We start from the raw sequence: 23,871 nt of genomic DNA on the forward strand, positions 1-23,871 counted from the left end.
TCATATTGTATACCATAGCGGTATATTGTAGTTGTGTTCTTCGATTTTCAACTGAAAATTTCGATCTCAATCACCTCAAATCAGCTCCAACCACTATCAAATTTCAGTATGAACTTCCAGAAGGTACTATAAGCAATATCTAACAACACCCACTTTAAATATGATTAAGGTAATAAACAATAATTGCAATTTGTATAACTTTCTTAGCATAAAAAAACAAAAATAAATTTAAGGATATAAGTTCCATACTGCAATTTTTCGCACTCATCAAACACAAAAGGACAAACTTAATAAATAAATAAAAAAGAGGGGAAAAAACAAGAAAGTGATAAAGAAAAACATGAGTGGGGGAAGGGGTTTCACAACTAAATAGATGATCGGATTCCTAAGGGCTGATTCGTCTTTGTGATTAATACCCACTTAACGATTTTATGTATAAACACTAATGCATCTGTTATAAGAAAAAAATTGAACTGAATGGGTACAATGAATTCAACCTTTTATGGATGAAACGGAAATAATTTTGATACGAATTGGGGTAACATATTTACCCTTTAATGGGTACCGTGAATTCAGAAATAACATGTTTTAGGAAAAAAACGGGTAAATCGTTTGGGTCCCATGGGTAAGAGTAGTAAATAGTTTGGGCCTGGGCATTAAATAGTAAATAGTTTAAGATTAATGGTAAAAATAACACGGTATAGCCAGTTTTCGGATTGGTCATTCAAAAATAGCCAGCGGTGTACGAAGTCAATGAAAAATAGCCACTATTTTGCTGCAACAGAGACCGGCCTAGCATAATATACTGGAGTTCGGTGCACTTGTATATGAACTCCAGCATATTATGCTGGACCGGTATACTTTGCTGACTCCAGTATAATATACTGGAGACTGGAGCACCGGTGCTCCAAACTACAGTATATTATACTGGACAATTATACTTGCTGGAACTCCAGTATATTATGCTGGAGTTCTAGTGTACTTATGCTGGAACTCCATCATATTATGCTGGAGTTCCAACATACTTATCTTGGAATTCCAGTATAATATACTGGCGTATTTTTCGGGTTTTGAATAGTGTTTTCGCTCAGATTTATCTTTACATGAAAAATGGCTAAAATTCGATTACTTTTGAAACTGAGCTAGTTTTGAATGAGAAAAACTAGAATAAGGCATAGGCAGTTAAAAAAAAATAAAGAATTGTCTGAGCCCGGGTTCGAACCGGGGACCTCTAGTGTGTGAGACTAGCGTGATAACCAACTACACCACCCAGACAACTTGCAAGAAGGATGTCGTTTAATTTAAACTACGAAATCAAATATTTATAAATACGTATTCAACTAATTTGGGCAATATTAGGATCAAATGCGTCTTACTAGTAATAGAATTATCAATTAGCATTGCTGTTTGGTGAAAGAATCTTGTTTCCTTTTTTATACAAAATTAAGTGGGCGTTTGGACATAAGACTTGTAAATTTTTTAAAAAAAGTAAAATAATTTTTCAAGTTGAAAATAATATTTGAAAAATAGAATTGTGTTTGGATATAAATACAATTTGAAGTTGTTTTTACATTTTTGTGAATGCTTTGAAATGAAACTTTTGAAAAATAATTTTTTTAGAATTTTTTAAATTTTAATTTTAAGTAAAAATTAAAATTTTCATGTCCAAATATTAATTCTGAAATAAAGTGAAAAGAATTTTGAAAAAAGGAATTATTTTATGGGGAAACGAGCGTTAAATTTGGTAAGAATAGTAGATAATCATTAGAGAAAAAGACAGTGCATGGAAATTGGGAGAACAAATTTTAATTATACATTTTGTCCACTAGCTCAATCCTCCAATCACCAACCCAGTCGCATTTTTAGTTTATCATCATACCATCAACCGCCACTTCTCAGTACTCTGCTCCACCCACTAACTCTACGCTTCACATCTCCACCTCCACCTCAGATTTCCGGTTCGTCGCCGCTGCCCTTTTTTTATTTTTATTTTTTTTATTTTTATATATAGTTAACAACAGAAATGTATATTTTTAATTGCGGACAATTTTTTTTCTATAAATATGGATATTATATGCATATAGTACATATTTTATACACTTTTTGGGTCAATTTTGTATGTGCCCATTTTTATAGCGCTGATTGGTTTGCTGTGCTATTTGTTCAGGTTTCAGCTCTCGTGTCCGAATCAAAATGTCTCAAGGTACGTGCCCCTAATTTTACTTACCAATGATTTATTGTTTTCTAAATCACTGCCTATATAAGCTTCACAAAGCGTAATTGGTCCAAGTTTGAATAAATAGGAGGGTTGCGGTAGGTTGACAGCCAGAGGAAAAAGTGAATCTGTTGAGATTAGAGGAAAAAGTGTATCTTTGAGATTAGATACACAGGATTTATATAATTGATCCCAATTAATTGGATTTGTAGTTGATTAATTGATTTATATACTTCAGACATGCAATATTTTTACTGCTTTTCAATTGATGATCAGGAGCCGATTTTGGATTTGAAGTCTTATGAGTTCCTATAATGACTTCAAGTTAATATACGACAATAACTGAAATCACTGTGGAATATTTTTAGGTAATTAGTGGATTTCTTAATACATATACAGGGTTTGGGAAAAAGCATTCGGGTTCATGAAAATCCATAGGTTACAGTGTGGATATGTCTCTGTTGATGATTACTAGTGTTTATTTATCAATGTACTTGTTCTGATTGGATTGGTGATTGGTGATTGGTGAAGCTGGTGAAGGTAAGGATGAAACAAAACCAGCTATGTCTCCATATGAAGAGGCAATGGAGGCATTATCGTCATTAATTACAAAACGCAGTCGAGCTGATAAGAGCAATAAAGGCGATAAATTTGAATTGCTCTTTGACTATATCAAGGTTGTTTTTCTTGTTCTTTCCCTTTGCCCGTGTTATATACTGGTGAATTGTTGATATGCGTCTAGCTGAGTGATATTTCTACTGAAATGGGTTACAGATGCTGGAGCTAGAAGAGCCGATTAAGAAGATGAAGGTTATCCATGTTGCAGGTACCAAAGGAAAGGTAATGAGTTATGCATGCTCTAATATGAAGGGGAGCGTTGGAACAAAGTTAAAGTTGTCTCCGTGTGACCTATAGGTCACGGGTTCGAGCCGTGAAAGCAGCCACTTATGCTTGTATTAGGATAGGCCGTCTATATCACACCCCAGGGAGTGCGGCCCTTCCCCGGACCCTGCGTGAATGGGGGATGCTTTGTGCACCGGGCTGCCTTTTTTTCATAGGCAAGTTTGAATCTTGTCACCTATTCTTGATTGGGATTTTGGATTTTGAGTAATTGGGGTTGGGTAACATATCATAGTGTCCTATTAGACCTTGTTGATATCTCGTTCATAAATGTTTGCATATCTCCAACAGCTTTGAAAGAATGTTTTGCACCTTCAAAGTTCGAGCAACTTATGTTCCGGTCTTTTATTTTCTTAGCACTTCTCTAGTTATTTGCTTGAATGTCGTTTGTTCATTTAACAAGTATAATCCTATTTCCTCTTTTTTCTTTCTTTTGTTTGTTTCTTCTTGTTTTATTCTTTTATTAGTTTTTCCCTTGGGAAGGATTTCCAATTTTCTTAATGTAATCCATGTTATCAAATGCCTATAAAATTGTAAACTATATGCGTCAACTATCTTAAGCTTATCCCTTATGCCCATTCAAATCGTTGGATCAGTTGAAAAATTAACATTGGTTGTTGCTGCAAGTCAAATTTAAGTGCTATAACAACTTCTACCTAAAAGTACTCTTGATATTGATCAGATTTAGTGATACTGCTATGCCAAACATCTATGGTGTGAAGTGGGCAATGCCAAACAGTGTTAGAAGCCTGCTGGAAAGTTGGCAGGGTCAATCAGTAGGCAAAAGGAATAAAAAGATGTGGATGACCATTCCCTTATGCATCATGTGGACCATCTGGCTAGAAAGGAATAAAAGATGCTTTGAAGATCAGAGGACCCAAATTCGTACGCTGAAAAATAATTGTTTGCAGAATCTATATTTTTGGTGTACGGAAAGGGTAGTAGGAGACTTGGTGCAGCTGTTAGATTTTATGGAATTGTAGAATATTTATTTGTAATTTTTTCCTATGATGTTTTGCTTGTACTGTGAAAGTACCCCCTTGGTACTTTTTTGAAGCTTCTTAATAAAAGTTACCTTATCTGATCAAAAAAGATTTAGTGATACTGCTCTAAGATTGTAAAAATGAAAATATTGGCAAATATACTGATTACTTTTGGAGATATAAAGGATGCTTGTGGCATAATATTAATGCAGACAAGATATACAGTCTATTCTGTGCTAATTTCTATTTTTAAGCGTTCTTCCAAAAGTTTTGCTTTTGATATGCTATAGCGTCACAGAAGAAGCATGTAATATCAACTTGTTTACTAATGGTTTGTATCCCTCATTGTTTTTTGTTATGCGTGTCATGAAGGGTTCAACTTGCGTCTTCACAGAGTCTATATTGCGCAACTGTGGCTTTCGTACCGGGCTTTTTACATCTCCTCACCTCATTGATGTTAGAGAACGATTCCGATTGGATGGGTGAGTGAGTTTTCTGTACAGATGTTAGGAACATCATGTATTCTAGATCAGTTAAAATTGAAAATTTCTTCCATTTTTTAAATAAGAACTTAACATTATTCCAGTTGCTGTGAAATTGTGTTGGTCATGTTGGAGTACTTGATTGTCGGTTTCTCAATCTCTGCTTGTGTGATTGGATGTTGATATAAGATATAAATTGCTAACAGACTCTTGATTTCTTCCACCTGATATCAAATTTTGAATTTTTTAAGCTTGCATTAAAGCTCGATTGATAACTCTGTCATTAAACTTGGTTTCTTTCAGTATGGACATATGTGAAGAGAAGTTTTTGGCATATTTCTGGTGGTGTTTCGATAGATTCAAGGCAAGTAAATTAATGTTTCTTTTGAATGTTAATATATTCAATTACTCCATTCCCTTTTAAGTGTTAGGCACAATGATAGTTATATGTAGTACTTCTCTTGCACAATTAATATTCTTGATTGAACCTCAGAACCCGAAGTAGTCTTTGTAAATATGACTCAAGAATGATTTGCCATATTCAAGAGAATTCTTGCTTAATGAGTAGTTTTTGAATCTAAACCTGGTTCTTTGACAAGTGCTGCTGAAAAATTCCTATGTAGTGTGGTTATTCTAACTTGAGTTGCCAACGGCACTTGAGCGACTCTAGTGAAGCTCCTTCCTGATGCACGACCTGGTCTTTTTCCTTCCTTTGTACTTAATCCTAACTAAATTGGAAACGCCAGCATACTTTTCAGACATATAAATTACTGTCATCTTCACTCTACTCGATGGGTTGTCAGTTACATTATAAAAATTAAATCTAAGATGACTTTTCAAGTCTCTATCATGTTCTTGGGCCATTTACGCACGATTCATAATTCATTGGATATTTGAGTGAGATTGTTCTCATAATGTGCATATTATACTCATTTGATTGTTTAATGAGTGATCATTGAATAGTACATTCAAGTTTATCACTCTAATTCAGAAATGTGTGGATATTTGTTTAAAAAGAAAATTTCTCGTCATGACTAAACACTGATTATGAAAAAGCAATTTATTCAATAAAACATACACTGATTAATCAGTTGAAGACGCCCCTAAATCCTAATATGTAGTTTTTCATCTGGAAGATAATAGGGGAGAGGTGCGAGCAAATCTAGCTTGCTCGATTTTGCTAGAATGCATTCTATTCCATTTTTAAGGTCGTTAGGCACAAAGGACGGCCATGTAATGATTCCAGCACAATTCATCTGAAATTCATTTTTGTCATTGCTGTTTGAGAGATGATCTCTCGCCGTACTTTAAAATGTTTCTCTTTGTTGGCATTATTCCTTTGTTTATATTGTGGAGATGGAAAGAGCGAGGTGCATGTTCTAGGTAATAACCCTTTTTCTAATGTGGGATAAGGCGATAAGCACAGCTCAGAACTTGAATTTAATAACTCTAACAGTGCTATTGCTCACATTTCTTGACAGCTCCACTGAGTCCATTTATTTTCTTCATCTAGTTGTAATTTGTAAAAATTGCTCCTGGGCAAGTCACAAGTTAATTTTTCTTTTCTTGTTGACCATTTTCAAGATAGATAATTTTATAATGCTTATATTCCATGGTTGCGGTCAAGCTCCTGAAGATGTGTAATTATAATCCATCATTAGTAGCATTTCAATAAAAGAAAACGTGAACTAGCCTGATTTTATTCTATCAAATTTTGCATAACATGAAACTCTGGTGTCAGATCTCCACAGTATGAGAGGAAAAATGACTATTTTCTTCTTCTAATGGATGATTTGACCTAAACTGTTTATGAAAGGTGATTTTCAGTGTTCCTTGTGCAGGAAAGAACCAGTGACGAGGTTCCAATGCCCACGTACTTTCGCTTCCTCGCGTTACTTGCCTTCAAAATATTTGCAGCAGAGCAGGTGGGTCCTGGTGACTTTCCATGGCAAAATTGGCATCTGAATATAACATTCACTATTCGAAAATGGAGTTTTGAACTTTATTTTTATCAGAACTAGTCATTTTTTGAGAATTGTACTGTGGTGCAGGTAGATGTTGCTATCTTGGAAGTTGGATTAGGAGGCAAATATGACGCAACAAATGTGGTACTTAGTCGACATATTGGACAATGTTTGCTACAGTGATCTATTCATTATATCAATCTGTCAGTCATTTTTGGATATCCACTATGATGGTGCGTGTTATTCTTCTCAGGTTGAGAATCCAGTTGTTTGTGGTGTATCTTCACTTGGATATGACCACATGGAAATTCTTGGTTAGTGTTTCTTCTTCAGTAATTCTAGGAAGCTGTTTAGTCTTAGTTTAAAATTATCTAACTTCGAGGACATCTAATTTTTAGGATGATACAATTGAATCACAAATTTAAAATTAAATATTATTCGGCTCTTAACATTTGATTTATCAATTTATTCTAGCACAAGTTGCCCTTTTTTTCTTTCTTCCTTTTCATATATTCATACGTTTGCACAGGTGGAGTCTAAAACTCCGAGGATAGAAAGAAATCAAATGTTGGGACTAAATTGAATATTGGGTCAAATAATTAGGAACAAAAAATGGAATCTACCCCATAGGAGTTAATATAGAAGATTTGAACAGCATTATCTTTAATTGGTATGTGGCCTTTGTCTGTTTATCATGCTACAACTTAACTGTGCTAGCATATTCTACTTAACGCTATAGAATGTAGATTGCAACTGCAATTCTGCTAGTACTGCATAACTACTGCTCAGTCATTTAGGAAAGAGTAACTGCTATATGTAGTTACAATATTCTCAAGATTGTTGATGGATATACCATGTAAATGACTTTCGGTTTAAATTTTAATTATATAAAATGAGGATAATCACCCGCAATTTTTTTTGTTAACTTTACAGAATGTGCTTGAAATTTTAGATGTCATCTACCTCAGAAAATGTTACAAAATGGCATTAAAGCTTTTTCTACAAGTCTTACTGTTTAGATGTTTGATCTATCATACTTCATCATTTGCATTTAAGTTTAACCCAGAGCTCTATTGTGTCTATTTTATGATATTAACGTGGTGGAGCATCTTGATCTTGTTTTGATTGCTTCTATCATCATGCATGAACTACTATCATCAGGAAATACTCTTGGACAAATTGCTGGAGAGAAGGCAGGAATCTTCAAGGTTGGAGGAATATCACATCTTATAAAATTGTGCCCCTTGCTTAAACAAAGTCATCCTGTTTTAGGCTTTTAATTTCATGTCTTGTTCATTTCTTTTCTTTCTCATCTGTGTTTGTGCTTGACATAGCGAGGAGTGCCGGCCTTTACTGTTCCCCAGCCCGATGAAGCAATGCTTGTGCTTGAAGAGAAGGCTTCTGAGTTGGATGTAAGTCAAAATTTCTCTTATATGATATAAGTGTTAGTTGCCTTTTGTTCCTAATGCTTATACCCTTTTCTCAACTGTGACCTTGCACTTTAGATTTCATCACTGGTGTCTTTTATTTCGAGGGACTTGCAGCTGGCACTTTAATCAGCTTCCGGTTGAAGTCTACAGGATAATTATATATAAGCCATTTCAAAGAATCTAAAGAGAGGCACACTAAAATGGAAAAGTGACAAAAGATCTGTCTCCAAAGAAGGACATCATCCCCCTGGCCCCCTCCTCCACCAGATAGGTATAACAGAAGCAATCAGCAATCCCACCCCAAGAAACATATGTCAACCTTCCCTTCCTTCAAATCACCCTTCATGGCCACCTACTTGGGCCAAATTCAGCTGCCAAGAGTTAAAAACAAAAAGCCTAATAGCCTGTTTGGCCAAGCTTCTTTTTGGCCAAAAATTGAGGTGTTTGGCCAAGCTTTTGGAAGGAAAAAAGTGCTTTTGAGGAGAAGCAGAAAAAAAGTAGCTTCTCTCCAAAAGCACTTTTTTGAGAAGCACTTTTGAAAAAAATACACTTAGAAGCAGTTTTTTAAAGCTTGGCCAAACACTAATTGCTGCTCAGAAGTGTTTTTCAAACTAATTAGCCAAACACAAACTGCTTCTCACCAAAAGTACTTTTGAAAAAAAGCACTTCTCAAAATAAGCTGATTTTTGCAGCTTGGCCAAACAGGCTATAAATTGGCCCCCATAGCTTAGTTCAAGTGGCAAAGGTTGAGGGACTTGTGACCTAGGTCACAGGTTCGAGCCTTGCACCATGCGAACTAAGCCTGATGTTTAAGTGAAGAAGGGGGGGGGGGCATTATCCCTGCGTTTTGGAGGCTACGGCTGGTCCTGAGGGGTGATCCCCCAGACAAATTTCTAGGTCATTAAAAAAAAGGAAGAAAGAAAAAAAACCAAATTATTGATATCAAACATGAGAACAATGTGTACATGAGGGTTGTCTTAATTGGTAAGATATATTACTGGACAATTAAAAGAACCGAAAAGGATGAAGTACACTGAAGTGATGTAGTTGCCGGGAATTTCCTTCTATCTGCAGCATATGGTGAGCTTTTCATATCACCCACTTTTTTTCTGATTGAACTTCATATAGAGATCTTTATCTTTGGTTTTGTTTCTACTCTTATTGAACATTTATAATTTTTCAACTCCACTATTAAAATCTGTGAGTGTTACAAGCTTAGAAAACCAAAATGACAGATGTGGGCAAAGAGGGCAGTCCGGTGCACGAAACATCCCGCATTCACGCAGGGTCCGGGGGAGGGCCGCAAAATGACAGATGTGATATCACTTTAAATTTCATGATACCTTCTGTAGCACTTACTTCACATCACCAGCATGTCTAATTTGGCCAAAATGGACAAAGATTCATTGTGAAGAGTGAAGACTGGAAGTATGAGTTCAGAAAGTGCACAATGAAAGCATGGTGATAACCAATTAAGTAGCTGTAGGTATAAATGTAATATTTGTATCAGACACTAGACAGAACATAATGGCTTTTGTAATTGGTTGCGGGAAGAATTTTGTTGACTCTCAAGTGTTAGGCAACATTAGACCAATAAATATTTGGTGTTTAAGTAGATACGTGGAATTCCATTAGATCAGCGACTAAATTTACAATATTTAGCTCAAAGGTGAGAGGAATAAAAAAAAAGCAGTAACTAGTTTACTTGCTGACTTCCAAGGGCAACTTCATCCAAATATATTAACTGGATGATTAAATGTCTTTCAAGTTGGGCAGAATGGCAGATTTAAACTTTAAGCATGGGAAAACTATACTGAAATGAAAGGTCAGCATGGGAATTCATTTAAGAAAAAATTCTCATGTCAGATATCTCTGATCAGCTTTTCCTTCATTTTAGGGAAGAAATTCTCATCTTTGATCTCTGATCAACTTTCCTTAACAGGAACAGAGTTCTGTTAAGAAGTTTCTTGTTGATGTTAACATGTATTGTTGTTGCAGGTACATCTTGAGGTAGCTGCTCCACTTGATGCCAACATGCTGAGTGGTTTACATCTTGGGCTAGAGGGTGAGCACCAATATATAAATGCTGGTCTTGCCATTGCATTATGCTCTACTTGGCTACAGAGAACTGGCCATGTTGAAATTAATTACCTAAAAGAGATGGTAAATGATATCTAATGCATGTTGTATACTCCGTATTCCTCTATTTCCTCCTTTTATCTTCACCCTTTTGTTTTTTTCCCTTCAAAATAGACAAATCTACCCGAGCAATTTGTTAAAGGGCTAGCAACAGCTGCTTTACAAGGCCGTGCACAAATTGTGCCTGACCAACTTATAGAGAGTGAAAGCTCAGGGGACCTTGTGTTCTACTTCGATGGTGCCCATAGTCCTGAAAGCATGGATGTATGTGCCAAATGGTTTTCTCTGGCAATCCAAGGAGATTACAAGCAGCACAATTCCTATGGGAGTAATCGAGGACATAATGAATTGGGGGCTTCACATGATTCAGTAGAGATGGGCCATCATGAAGCATCCAAGAAAAGTTCAACTCAAGTAAGCTTATCTCAATTTCATTTGAAGGATTCCTTGTATGGCTAATTTGGACTACATGCTGCTTATTAGTGTATGAATTTTAAAAAGCACGAGTTCAATTTAAATTATGCCAAACTTCTGCTTAAAGAGAGCTCAAAGTGATGTGTTGATTTGAAGCTTAAATTTAAAAGAAAAAAGAGTTGCAACCTTAAATATGGAGAGAAGGCTAGTAACTGGATATTAACAGACTGAAAATGGTTTACCAAGAAAGTGCTTCCTGTTGCTGGAGCAGCATGTGTCACAAGAGTTGGTTGGTAAAAGTCAAAATATAAATGGATGAGGCCGGGATGAAGGGTTGACCTCAGCAGTATCATATATCTGCTTTGCATCTCGCTCGACAATGGTCCATTTGTTGGCGCGTGAAAAAGGTGGTGTCAGACTACCTAGAATTACTAATAATGTGTCACAGCGTTGATGAGGGTGCAGTTTGGTGAGTTCTGCTTTATGAATTTAGAGCTTGTTGCTATTGGTGCGTAGCAAGAAAAATAAGATTTCTTCTCACAATTGCTCTGATGCCATTTCAAAGACGAGAGAAAAGATTAGGAGAATGTGGGGTACAAGTGTTTTTATCCTAGTACTAACCTAAATATGTATAAAGCTGTAGTACATGATGGTAATGCAACTTAGCTTTCCCTAATTCTAATATGTGACTATTGCTCCCTTATCGCAATTCATATGACAGCCTGTATGATTGCACCATTTTCACTAATTATTGTGTAAAACTTTAAAGATTTAAAAAATTCAAAAAAAGTTCAACTTCTTTTTAAGTTAATTATTCAAAAAATTTACTTGGGTGTGACTCATGAGAGATCTATGTAACCCCTTTTATCAGTACAGATCTTTTTGGCAGGCCTGACTCTCAAACTTAGTTGATGACTGGAAGACTATTCTTTGGATACTTGTCTCAGCATTATGTTTTGAGGCGAATACACCCTTTGTTCTCATTCAATCTTTAATGAACAAGTGATACGACTACACATATAAAAAAAAGAAAAAGAAAAAGAAAAGTGATACAACTTCTCAAATATATTTCTCAGATGATTCGCAAGCATATGAATTTTATTGTAATTAAATAAACTAATCTATGAATTTTTTTTGTAGTAAATTATTAAAAAGCTAATCTAGGTTCAATCGTCCTTCCAAGCATTGGTCTAATATTTTGGATCTCTACTGCAGACTAATAAGCAGTTGTTTTATAAACATAAATATCTGATGTCTAAAAAGTGTAACCGGGGGGGGGGTTGTTTAAGCTATGCATTTACTTTTTATATTAATAACCAGAGAGTAAGTACATATAGGAAGGATATTATTCTACACTCAGTCGCCCTTTGTTTTATTTTCCTGAAATGCTGATTATATACTGTTATTATTTTTTGCGCTGCTAAATCTGAAATGATGCAATCGTGCAGTTCTTACTCTTCAACTGTATGTCGGTGAGGGATCCTCAACTACTTCTTCCAAGACTGATGAGGGCGTGTGCTAATCATGGTAATTACTTGGAAGCAATCAATCTTCCATGTATTCCTTTAGATAACTAACAAAGATAAAGTTCTTGAAATCTTCTGGTCATTTAATGCTGAATGATAATGATACTATAGCCCAGTGAGCTTAATGTTTTCTTTGCAACTTCTTATGTAGTTTAGGAGTTTGACATTGAGTCTAATATTTCAGGAGTACACTTCCAGAAAGCACTCTTTGTACCTAACGTATCAGTATATTACAAGGTGGGTACCTCAATGCCAACTGATACTCAAGTTGATCTCTCATGGCAGTTGACTCTACAAAGAATATGGGAAAACCTTGTTCATGGGGAAAAAGGTTAGAAATCATAGTAAACTATAGTCAACATTTTTATTAGTAGTTAATATTTTGAAAGCTAATATTTTCTCTTCATTAACAAATATCATGGAACTAATTTTGTTTCAACTATGATTAATATTTGTGAGACTTGATAATAATTTTTGGAAGAATCCTTTAATATTAGTAGAGAATTTGCACGCATTTTTATATTCAAGATACAGTTCTTTTCAGTATGATGTGCATCTATCTGATTCATTGTAGTTTTTTTGATTAGTTCCAACAGTTTTGTTACTTTCTATTTATTGTAAAAGGTTGAATATACTCTTTCTATAAAATATACAAAGTTGAAAGAAAAAGATAGACCAAGTTGGTTAAAATGGAAGTTTCATTAGTGATCATCTTAGGTTGGTTATTGCTGGTACATTAGGAAGCACTATAAGTTTGACATATTTCATATATTTTTAGTCTCTTGAAATTTAACTATCATACTTGTTACTTACTGAGAGTGGGCTACAAAGGAAGTATCTTGCATTTAGCTAACACAAGTCAGTTAGTGATTACCAGCTTTTAAATTTACTTGGAAAAATTCCTAATGTTTTGGCTTTTTCCTTTTTTGCATACTTTTACCATGTCTAATACTTCATCACCTCCTAGGAAATGCACCTCAACCACTAGATATGTTTTAATGTTTAACGAGAACACTTACCTTATTCTCATCAATTATGGGTGCTTCACTTTTAAATGTTGTTTACACAAGTCATGGAAGTCATTTTCTGTCATATGTCCAACTATACTGTCCGAATCTTGCAGGACAGTGAATAATAGTTCTGCTAACAGTTAAAAAAACATAATCCCGTTATATCTCACCAAGTATGATGAGGTTAATATTACTGATTCAGTTAGAGAAATGTGGTTTAGGGGGTCATACTGAGCACCAAGCTGCTTATATGCTCTTTTTTCCCTTTTATTTTTGTTTTAGTGGACCTCTAAGGAACTAATAGGGTGATTAACCTTTCTGTATGCTTATGTATGCTAAATTATATAGCGTACTGGCATCACTTAGATATAACTGTTGTTCGACGTGTCTGTTATCATTGTATTTATCGATATAGAAGATCCAAATACTGCCACACGTGTGTGGACTGTGGAGATTGTTTTTATGATTGGAGTTAATGGCTTTCAAACACTTCACTTGAACAACAACAACAACAACCCAGTAAAATCCCACTAGTGGGGTCTGGGGAGGGTAGTGTGTACGCAGAAAACACTTTACTTGAAACAGAAGCATAATTGACTGCTAAAAGATAAATTCTGCATTTAACTGAGTCTATTTAGTTGCAGGAAATGATGTGAAGAATACAGACCAAATATACGAAGAAGTAACAGATGATGCGGAAAAAGGAGCTCGAAGTTGTGAGAACAGCAAAGTGTTTCCTTCACTCCCAATAGCAATAAATTGGCTGAGGGACACTGTTCGCAAAAACCGATCTGGTCGCTACCAGGTAATGCCAAATCAATGGAATAACTTTTGTCTGACCAAGAATTAGAGGAAATCAATTTTATTGATACGAGAGAATGGCATACTTGAACTAGAAGTTCTATTAGAATCAATTACCATTCCCTCCGACCTCCATCCAAAATTTAATTTTCACTTTTCGTCGTCTTTGGTAAGTAATGTTCACTTTTCTATGTAACACTTGCGTAACACGAAATACCATCATTAGATTCACTTTACTATTGTTAATTTTTCCCCGTTGTCTATTTATATGAATGAAAATGTAGAGCATGTAGGCAGTGGTGGAGCCAGAATTTTCACCCAGGGGTGTCGAAATATAAAAAATTAGATATACCAAAAAGTTAAGGAGAGTCAACGTATAGTAAATATAGATTAAAAAAAAAAGTTATCTTCTGGCGAAGGGGTGTTGATTGACACCCCTTGGTTGAATGTGGCTCCGCCACTGCATGTCGGTCATTGATGTTCCCTCATTTGACACTTATCAATCATCTTGTCTATTTCTTCTCTGAAAAATAAAAATCATGCAAGTCAAATTTGGTCATTTTGTGGCTAATTAAGTACTAATAGACAAATAGGATTTTCAGGGAATATACTCTTATTGAAGTCCTTGTTGCATAACAGTTTCGTGTTATTATTATCATATTATATAGAAAGCAGTAATTGCTTAGATTTTCTTTCTAGAAATGGTTTTCACTTTGAAGGGGAACCTTGGCGTAATTGGTAAAGTTGCTGCCATATGACCAGGAGGTCAGAGGTTCGAGCCGTGGAAACAGCCTCTTGCAGAAATGCAGGGTAAGGCTGCGTACGATAGACCTTTGTGGTCCGGTCCTTCCCCAGACCCCGCGCATAACGGGAGCTTAGTGCACCAGACTGCCCTTTAAATGGTTTTCACTTTCCAGTATGCGTGCAAGAAAATCTTACAAATTGTAGAAAAGAGATATATATGCTAGTTAATGTTTCTCTTGTTTATATAGGTCCTGGTGACAGGTTCTTTACATCTCGTGGGTGACGTTCTGAAATTAGTCAAGAAGTGAGCTGCTAGCAATGCCTAATTATACTCTCTCCATTTCCGTTCATTCTTGCTTCTGATGTTTCAATAGAGAACGGGGAAGACTCGATAGATCTTTTTTCCATTAACTGCCCTGAAGTTTTACTCAGTTACCAGCTCCAATTTATACCTGGCTGTCATGCTCTTGGTAAGAAGTTGGAGATTGATTTTTCATGTATTAACAGGGGCAGATGCACGCTTACCGCGGCACCGCTTGTCGGAAAATTTTACTAAATATATTTATTAATACTGTACGGAAACGGATTAGTAGGAAAAATGATACCACTTGATATAAATTGTGTCTTGGTGTGTTGGTTATGTGCATGATTTTGCTCTAAGAGGTCAAAGGTTTAAACCTCAGCTAGCACATTTTTATTTTGTAAATATTTGAGAGAGCCTTTGTGGTTAAAAATTGTGATAGAAATAGAATTGAACTCAAGACATTTTCTAACTTAAGGCTCAACAAAACCAATACACTAATGTTATTTCTTGTCTAAAAGTATGATAATTAAAGTTATATTTCAGTTCTTCTATAAATTTCGACATCACTTAAAAAAATTCATGCGTGTGCCCATTTTCAAGTGTATGTTTTCTAACTTCACCAAAGCATATAGTACGTTTTTTTTTGCAAAAAATTTCAATTACAATTGTCATATTTCTGCCAAGTACCTGTTCCTTCATGAGAAACTTTTTCAAGGATCAGCAGTACGTAACTTCTTTCCTCTTTACAATACCTTAATGAAGAATACCTAAGCTAAATTACAATAGGCGAAAAATGGCTTCGTGGTCACTTAAATTTGTAAGAGATTTTAAAGCCGATATTTAAACTTTGGATTTTTGCATTTTAGCACCTCAACTCAATCAATTGAGTATAAATAAACCGGCTGATTGAGTATAAATAAACCTGCGTGTAACTCAATTGCCTGAAAGAAGAACACGTCAAATGTTAAGACCATTTATTATTTTACATGTGCCATCTGTGAGTCCCTTTTTTAAAAGCTAATTTATCAAAATTTCTCTTCTTATTTTACTTCTTTCACTATTTCTTCTAACATTTTAGCACTGCCATCGGAAAAAAATCACAACCGTCACTTGACTGACTCAATCAGCTATGAACTTCCATAAAATTCATTCCATCTTTCACTTCTATCAGAATTCACAAAATCCATACCCCAAGTCAAAGAGTCGATGAGTCGCCTACTAAAATTCCGTCAAGGCAACTAAAGAGCCGGCGAAGCTATGTCAAAAAAGGATACGAATGGTGAAATCAGAAAGAGAGAAGAAGTCGGATTGCATACGTAGAATTTTTCAACCAAAATTCGACAATTTTTCGATAGTCTTTCTCTTTTCTCTTGCTATCTTCCAATTTGAGATCGACACAAAAAGGGGAGAGGGAGTTAATGTGAAAGAAAGGATCGACAATTTCTTTTTGACAAAATCTATTGTTTTTCACTACTACTGGGCTTTGGAACAAAAAGAGGAAGAAGCAGGGAAAGATTGGAGTGGGGGAGAAAGAAAGGGGGGGGGGGGAGGGGGAAGGTGCAGACGTCAATGGGGAAAGGGGAAAAGAAACAGAAAGAGGCATTACTTATTTTAAATGGGGCTTATTTTTTTCTTTTTCATTTGTAATTTTTTTTCTTCTGATTTTACATTTTTTAATCAAAATTATCGTAGTCACGTGCTTAGTTTACGTGACTTGCACACACTTTGTCCACATCACCTGTGTCACTGCCACATATGCATGGTCAACGGTCAAATAGGTTTATTACTTACCAAATATGTAAGTTTGAGTATTCAAATGAGAACGATGTAAGTTCGTGTATCGACTTTACAAATGAAAGCAAGTTTAAGTGGCCACGAAGCCATTTCGCCATTACAATATTTTACTGTCTAACAGTAACAAATCATGAAGGACTTCATTGGTTAATAAATTGACGGAACATAATTTGTCAACTTAACTTTTCGAGTGGAAGTTTAGAGAATGTTACCTAATTTGTTTTAGTAGGGAACTGTTTGTAGGTTGACGACTCTAAACAAAGGTCTAAAACTCAAATGGCCAGTAAAAAGCAGTAAAATTGAACAAGAAATAATTAGTTAGAGACCATTCATATCCTAAACGCCATTATGTTTTTTCTTTTCGACTTTGAAAAATTAAAGTGATATTTCATACTGAAAGAGTACAATAGTTTATCCGAAAGATATCTTAAATTAGAATGTATTAGATCCTCACACACTTTAATTAATATTATTGCTAATCCTTTTGCTCCATAAAAAAAAACTTTCCGTTTCAAATCAACCCTTCAACATTTCTACGCATTCGCCAATCGACAGAAGTGCTTTTTCTGTTACGGATTCCACCCCGTGGACTCAAATATATATGTGTGTGTCAATTCACATTAATTTGCATGGTGGATTTTTGACAAGCAGTGTAAAAATTTGAAAAAATAAAATTATTATTATGAAAAGCGGTATCATTTCTTTATATTTATACCTAATATTTTTATTTTGTATACTATCTATATATACATATGTAATAAAAATTTCGGCGAAACAGTGTTACATGACACCGCTTGCCAGAAAGTGTATCCGCCAGCTGAATTGCTCAGGTTTGTTAAATTGGGGTAAAAATACGTATTAAAATTAACAATAGTTAAGTACTAAAATGAATATAACAGAATATGTCATGTATTAATTGATTTGACGTAAATTAAAAGGGTAGACTTATTTTCTTAACTTTATGTAGAATGTGCATGGCGCTTGGACAATGCAAAAGTTGCAGAGATTAACTCCTTTTCAATCCTGTCCATAATGTCTCCCCACACTGCTCCCCCACTAAAACGAGGAGAGAGAGAGAAAAATAACGTAAAATCTGATCCCAAGTTGAAGTCCCAACTGCAAAAATTTTGGGGAAAGATCGAGAAGAAAAAGAAAAGGGATTTTTTGATTTCTCAAGAAGAAAAAGCTGCCAGCTAGCCATTCATAAATCATAACTTTAACATATTGCATGTTAATTTCAGAACATGAATAGTATTTTAAAGAAACCGTTGAAGAAAAGAAGAATAAGAAAGGAAATCTAATAGAATCTGTTGGTTTGTCATGCTAGAGCGGATCCGTGATTTTAAGTTTTTGGGTTCCTATAGAAATTTCAAGTTAATATACAATAATAACTAGATTAACGGACTGAGTTCCAAGCTAAATATTCTTATATATTTAAAACTTGTTTGAATAGTTGTTACCTATTGTATTGTATCGTATTGTGACTTTAAATACAATATTTTTTTGATTGTTACTTAAATTTTATTATATTGTATCGTTAAATCCGTCATTACGTAACGAACAAAAGTGCCACTTTATATAACGATCGATTTGGTGTGATCGCGTCGTTACCTTATTTTTTCTTCTTCTTATCTTGCCTTTCTATATTATTAAATAATTCTATTTTATTCTTTATCATACCTTTTTATATAATAATTATGCCTCTTATCTCACTTTTTCATTATAATATTGCAAGTTAATTTTTCATATTGTTGGTCCATGGCATCATAAAACGACGACAAATAATACAATCTATCCAAACATTGTATATATCAAATGATACAATACAATACAATACCATACATTATGAAACGATATATAACAATCATCCAAACAAGTTGTTAATTATTTTTGCAATACAAATATAAGATCTAGATAAAAGTCACTGGGTTCACGAGAACCCGTAACTAACGCACTGGATCCGCCCCTGAGCGGAGCTAGAAGGTTAGCTAATTCAGTAACTTTAATTCAAACCTTATATTTGTATTAAGAGATTCATTAAATATGTAAAAAAAAGAAGAAGTTAAATTCAGAATTAATTACTAACACGTGATGTCGTATCCTAGAATTTAGAATCTATATAGTTCAAATCCCGACTCCACCTCTTGTCATTGCAGTTTCTGAAAAAATAAATCTACACTTGCAGTAATAAATTGAATTCAATTACCACTTGAAATAGTTTAATTAGGACTCAATTTGCAGCCACTAAAATCTGATGTCAGCCTTTAAAAAAAATACTATTATTAATTAACTAGTAAATATATACTCGTACTCAATTAAGAAGCTACTTTATTTTTCCCATATGTCTGACAAACAAGTGAGTGCCAACAATTTATACCTTTTTTCTTTTTAATCACCCAATCAAGATTAAGGTTTCCTTCCAAAAGAATATGGAGTGATTAATTAATTTATAATATTGGTATAATGGATGAATATTTTAGTTGTTTTTGAGAATACTAGTTTGTGATGACAACCCTAAAGAGAAAGAGTACATATTCGAATGAGAGCATCACAGCCAGATCTTGATTTGCTTTTTTAACGCATAAAATCGCTGGAAGAATACTTTAGTAAAGTGGCTGATCAAAAGGCCAAAAAAAGAAAGAAAACAAGCAGATGAGGAACAATTCTCTAAGTGTCGTAACTTTAAACAAACCATGTTATGTTTGAGTCATAAAAATGGTACTCCCTCCGGTCCAAAATAAGTAATTTTTTAGCGGTTTTCATACGGATTAAGAAATTTATTTTTAACATTAATTAGTAACAAAATTGACCATATAAACCTTTACTATCTCTTCACATAAATACTCCTAACACATACTCCAACACTATTTACCCCAAGGGCAATGTAGGAAAAAAATAATTAATTCATTCTTGAAATCTGAAAAAACCACTTATTTTGGACCACAAAAAAAGGCCAAAAAATTACTTATTTTGGACCGGAGGGAGTATTAATATACTATTATCCGGGCTGAGGTTTGAGCCCAGAGTATGAAATCGGCTTTGTCAGAGAGCGTTTGACAATGCGCTAGTCCGGATTTTGTGGGACTCTAATGCAGATATCATATACCGGATAAAAAAATATGATAACATATTATGACCTTGCCATTGTTAGTGATATTTTTCTAACTCTATCTTTTTGGCCTCTTTGTCTCTCTATCCCTTCGGGTAGGGTTAAGGTCTGCGTACATCCTATGTACCCTTCCCAGACCCCACTAGTGGAATTCTACTGGATTGTTGTTGTTGTTATTGTTGTTGTTTTTGTATCTTTTTGTCCTCTTGCTATTACTGTTCTATTGTCTCTTTTCATCTTCTTGTGCCGAGGGTCTATCGGAAACAACCTCTCTATCCCACGGGGTAGGGATAAGGTCTGCGTACATACTATCCTCCCCAAATCCCACTTGTAAAATTATATTTGATTGTTGTTGTTGTTGATAACATATTACCGGTTCATATCATTTGTCTTTCAAATTTTTTTCATAAGGTTATTAAAAAAAATATTTAGTAGCCTTAATAATAAAAATATTTATCTAAGATATGCCTTTTCTTCTTCTCCCTCTAAGCATCATCACTTTAAACAAACCATGTTATGTTTTGAGTCATTTAAATGGTACTAATATACTATTATCGGTCTGGTGTTTGAGCCTCGGGTATGAAATCGTCTTTGTTAAGGAGCGTTTTACCTCTAATGTACGACTTTTCGGCACGAATCTGAACTCAATAGGGCCCAGTACGAGCGCCGAATATGGGATGTAATATACTCTCTGTTCATATTATTTGTCTTTTAATATTTTTGTATGTTTATTGAAAAAAGACATTTGTCTAAGATATGCCTTCTCTCTCTCTCAAAATGTCTCAATAGTTATTAGTTCTCTACTAATTGGAACAGTATATAAGAGTGATTTCGAAAAAAAAAAAAATACTTAATAAGTATTTCTATTCTTTCTAGAACGTCAAATATTTTTAAATAAATTTAGTTTGCTAAAACGACTAAATTTGGGACAGGAGAGAGTGATGTAACTTGTGAGGTGGAGGAAGTAGGATTTGCCTTTATGATCCATGGGTCTAACAATAAATTGTTACTTATTTTACATTTCTTTAGATATTGATAAGTTGACTTACTAAAAGATTTGATTATATAAGAGCTAATATTTATAAATATAAAAGTAGTCAGTAATTTGAAATGATTCAAAATAAAAACTATGACGTCCACGTTGAAACAAAAACAGTATTTAAGTGGTTATTTAGAAGTCATATTTTATACTGAATCAAAATAAGTGCCAAGAATACAAAATAAATAACGTCAAACATGTACATAAAAGTATAAAAATTGCACGGGGCGCCCTATTTGGTTGTCCTTATTTAATCTATACCCATTTTTAAAATTTTTTTAACTTGTACCCAGTTTTTAAACAACTTCAGCCCCTTTCTCCTCCTCCTCCTTCTTCTTCTTCTTCTTCTTCTTCTTCTTCTTCTTCTTCTTCTTCTTCTTCTTCTTCTTCTTCTTCTTCTTCTTCTTCTTCTAACAACAACTAAAAGACACTATGATTAATTCTCTAATACTACCACCATCTTAAGAGAAATTTTCATTCTGTTTTTAACCTTGTATTGGTAGAATTTTTACGTTAGGTGAATGCAATGGTTGCAGCAGTAGAACGAGCATCTTTGGATTATTAGTGTTTTGTGTAACTTCTCTGGGATAATTGATTGTTGACTTGAAATTTGTGAAATGTTTCAGTACTGATTCGATTATTACAGATAGAACTTAAGCTTTGCCATTTATATTTCACTCTTCCTACAAAATGTTACTTCAGCTTATAAAGTGCTTAAGTTTTTACAAATGAACTAAATAACTTCAGCATCTTCTGCTGCAGTTTTTGAAAAAGCTTATCCAGGACAAAAAAACTTCAGCTTATTTAGTGCTGAAGTTTTTACAAATGAACTAAATAACTTCAGCATCTTCTGTTGAAGTTTTTGAAAAAGCTTTATGACAAAACTAATGAATCCAGGACAAAAAAACTTCAGCTATTTTAGTGCTTAAATTTTTACAAATAAACTAAATAACTTCAGCATCTTATCCAGGACAAAAAAACTTCAGCACTGCCTTTGCTACTTCAGGCCCGTCTACTAGAATGTTGAAGTTTTGCGTGATTGTCTTTGCTACTTCAACCCCGTATGCTGAAGTTACGGGAAAAAGTGGGTACGCTTGCAATTTTTTTTGCAAAGCGAGCACAAGTTAAAATGTGACCCAAAAAGCGGGTATAGATGCAAATCCCCCATAAAAGTAGAGTCTCAAATAAAATTAGTAAAAATTATGGAGATTTTTTTTTGACTTAGCTTCTAATAGAAAAATATTGCTACAAGACGACAAGACAAATAGTCAAGAATATGATTCAATTATATATTTAAAGTTGAATTAAGAAAAATCAGATGCTACTAATACACAAACGCATTAATCTCGCATTTTACTTTATATAAGAGAAGATAAAAAAGAGACAAAGTATAAATGCGTGATAACTGCATTAAGGGTTTAAGATACCTAATTTTGAAATGATACAAGAATAGTCCTCCACACTAGTAAATGTTTGAGACCGTTAATTAGTTTGCTTTAGTGATTCTTTGATATTAATTAGAATCTATCATGAATGACTTTAGATTCGTTTATGAACCCACAATTTTAAGTTTATGGATTCACATTCGTATACAAACTAATGCAGACAAAGTAACACAAATATTTTCGGTAGTCAATTTATTTTTATCAGCCGGCCGGTAGGAGCGAGAAATTTGAGATATGTTCGGTATTTTTTCAATCAATTATTCAGGTCTATGCTGTATATCAACAAATTATGATTTCGAAAGTCATCCACTTTGAGAAGACCTTGCTTTGAGTGGATATGTGGAAGATTCTGGATTCTAGAAAAGACAATTTGTTGGATATATATTTAATGAATTTCGTAATACAGTAATATAAAGTTGTCAAATTATTGAATTCTGCCGAACCCGTAACTAGAACTCTTGCTCCGCGTCTAACTTCTCCATAACTTACCTAATGCTTACCGAAAGGCGAAAGCGGAATATATATATATATATATATATATATATATATATATATATATATATATATATATATATATTACTGTATTTGATTTGGTCATCAACTTGCTGATACAATCAATATCTAACGTTAGTTAGGGAAAAATTCTGTTGGAAAACCACATGACCGTTACAAGTTGGCATGGCCCAAGGACCAAAAATGGTAGGGCTAGTGGTGGTGGGGTGACTTTTGGACATAGGGCATTTTGCATGGTTGACTTATTATTAGGAAACTAGAAAGTAGATTGTGATATGTGAGTGAAGCCCTTTTTATATTTATAAAGTTCACATTTCACGCTTTACCTGACCCTAATCTGCGTAGAACAAGGGCGAACTCATCGTCTGCGGTACAATAGGTCACAAGTTCGAGTCGTGGAAGCAATCATTATTATTTGTATTAGGGTACATTATCTATGTTATATCCCTTGGTACGACATTTCTCCATTCACTGCTTGAATATGACATGCTTTGTCCATCGGGTTGCCATTGATTATAGAGTTCACATTCCTTTTCATGGTGTAACTAGTATTAATACCCGCGCGATACACAGACAAATCATTCCAAATTGCGATGTATGTTGTTTGAATCATGTACAAATAACCTTAAAATATATATCTCTCAGATAAAAATTATATAACATGAGAATTTAATTAGCAGGATATGAAATTATTGATCAAATCTCGTAGTAGACAACCAATCTTTTTATCATATATTTATAGCAACCTAACCCCTTGATTTTAGTACTTGCATTTCGTTCCGTTGTCGATATTAAAGAATACTAAACATGTCATATTGTGATCTGTCTTGTTCGAGCACATTATATCATATTATTTTAACAAAATTCTTACAATCACTTTATTTTTATTAGGAAGTCAAATATGCCTTATTCATCACATCATTTTTACGTAAATTCTTTTTTTTTTTTTGTTCTTTTCTTATAGTTATTATATTATTTAATATTTCATATTATCATACTATCATATAATTAGCTTATGATTAAATTAATGTCTTGCTTATTATCCTTTAATTAGTATGT

At 34.1% G+C, this 23,871-nt stretch overlaps 1 protein-coding gene and 1 non-coding gene across 3 annotated transcripts; one reads left to right on the top strand and one right to left on the bottom strand.

Annotated features, from left to right (window-relative positions):
• Positions 1-1,201: 1,201 nt before the first annotated feature.
• On the bottom strand, positions 1,202-1,275 carry TRNAV-CAC (transfer RNA valine (anticodon CAC)). The gene has a single exon. It is a non-coding gene; the product is annotated as a tRNA-Val (tRNA).
• A 500-nt stretch (positions 1,276-1,775) lies between these two features.
• On the top strand, positions 1,776-15,226 carry LOC104224478 (folylpolyglutamate synthase). Of its 2 annotated transcripts, none has more exons than XM_009776149.2 (17): positions 1,776-1,958; positions 2,168-2,203; positions 2,747-2,892; positions 2,990-3,055; positions 4,471-4,580; positions 4,884-4,944; positions 6,422-6,505; positions 6,632-6,688; positions 6,798-6,858; positions 7,706-7,752; positions 7,879-7,956; positions 9,973-10,137; positions 10,228-10,527; positions 11,976-12,054; positions 12,238-12,384; positions 13,702-13,868; positions 14,857-15,226. In XM_009776149.2, exons 1-17 carry the CDS (start codon positions 1,784-1,786, stop codon positions 14,914-14,916), a joined length of 1,839 nt encoding a protein of 612 aa, XP_009774451.1. In that variant the 5' UTR covers positions 1,776-1,783; the 3' UTR covers positions 14,917-15,226. The 2 variants fall into 2 exon arrangements, with proteins under 2 accessions (XP_009774451.1, XP_009774452.1); XM_009776150.2 differs by having other exon boundaries at positions 13,708-13,868.
• The last annotated feature ends 8,645 nt before the right edge of the window (positions 15,227-23,871 follow it).

Source organism: Nicotiana sylvestris, chromosome 5 (genome assembly GCF_000393655.2).
Source record: "Nicotiana sylvestris chromosome 5, ASM39365v2, whole genome shotgun sequence".
In the NCBI taxonomy this organism is placed as follows: Eukaryota; Viridiplantae; Streptophyta; class Magnoliopsida; order Solanales; family Solanaceae; genus Nicotiana; species Nicotiana sylvestris.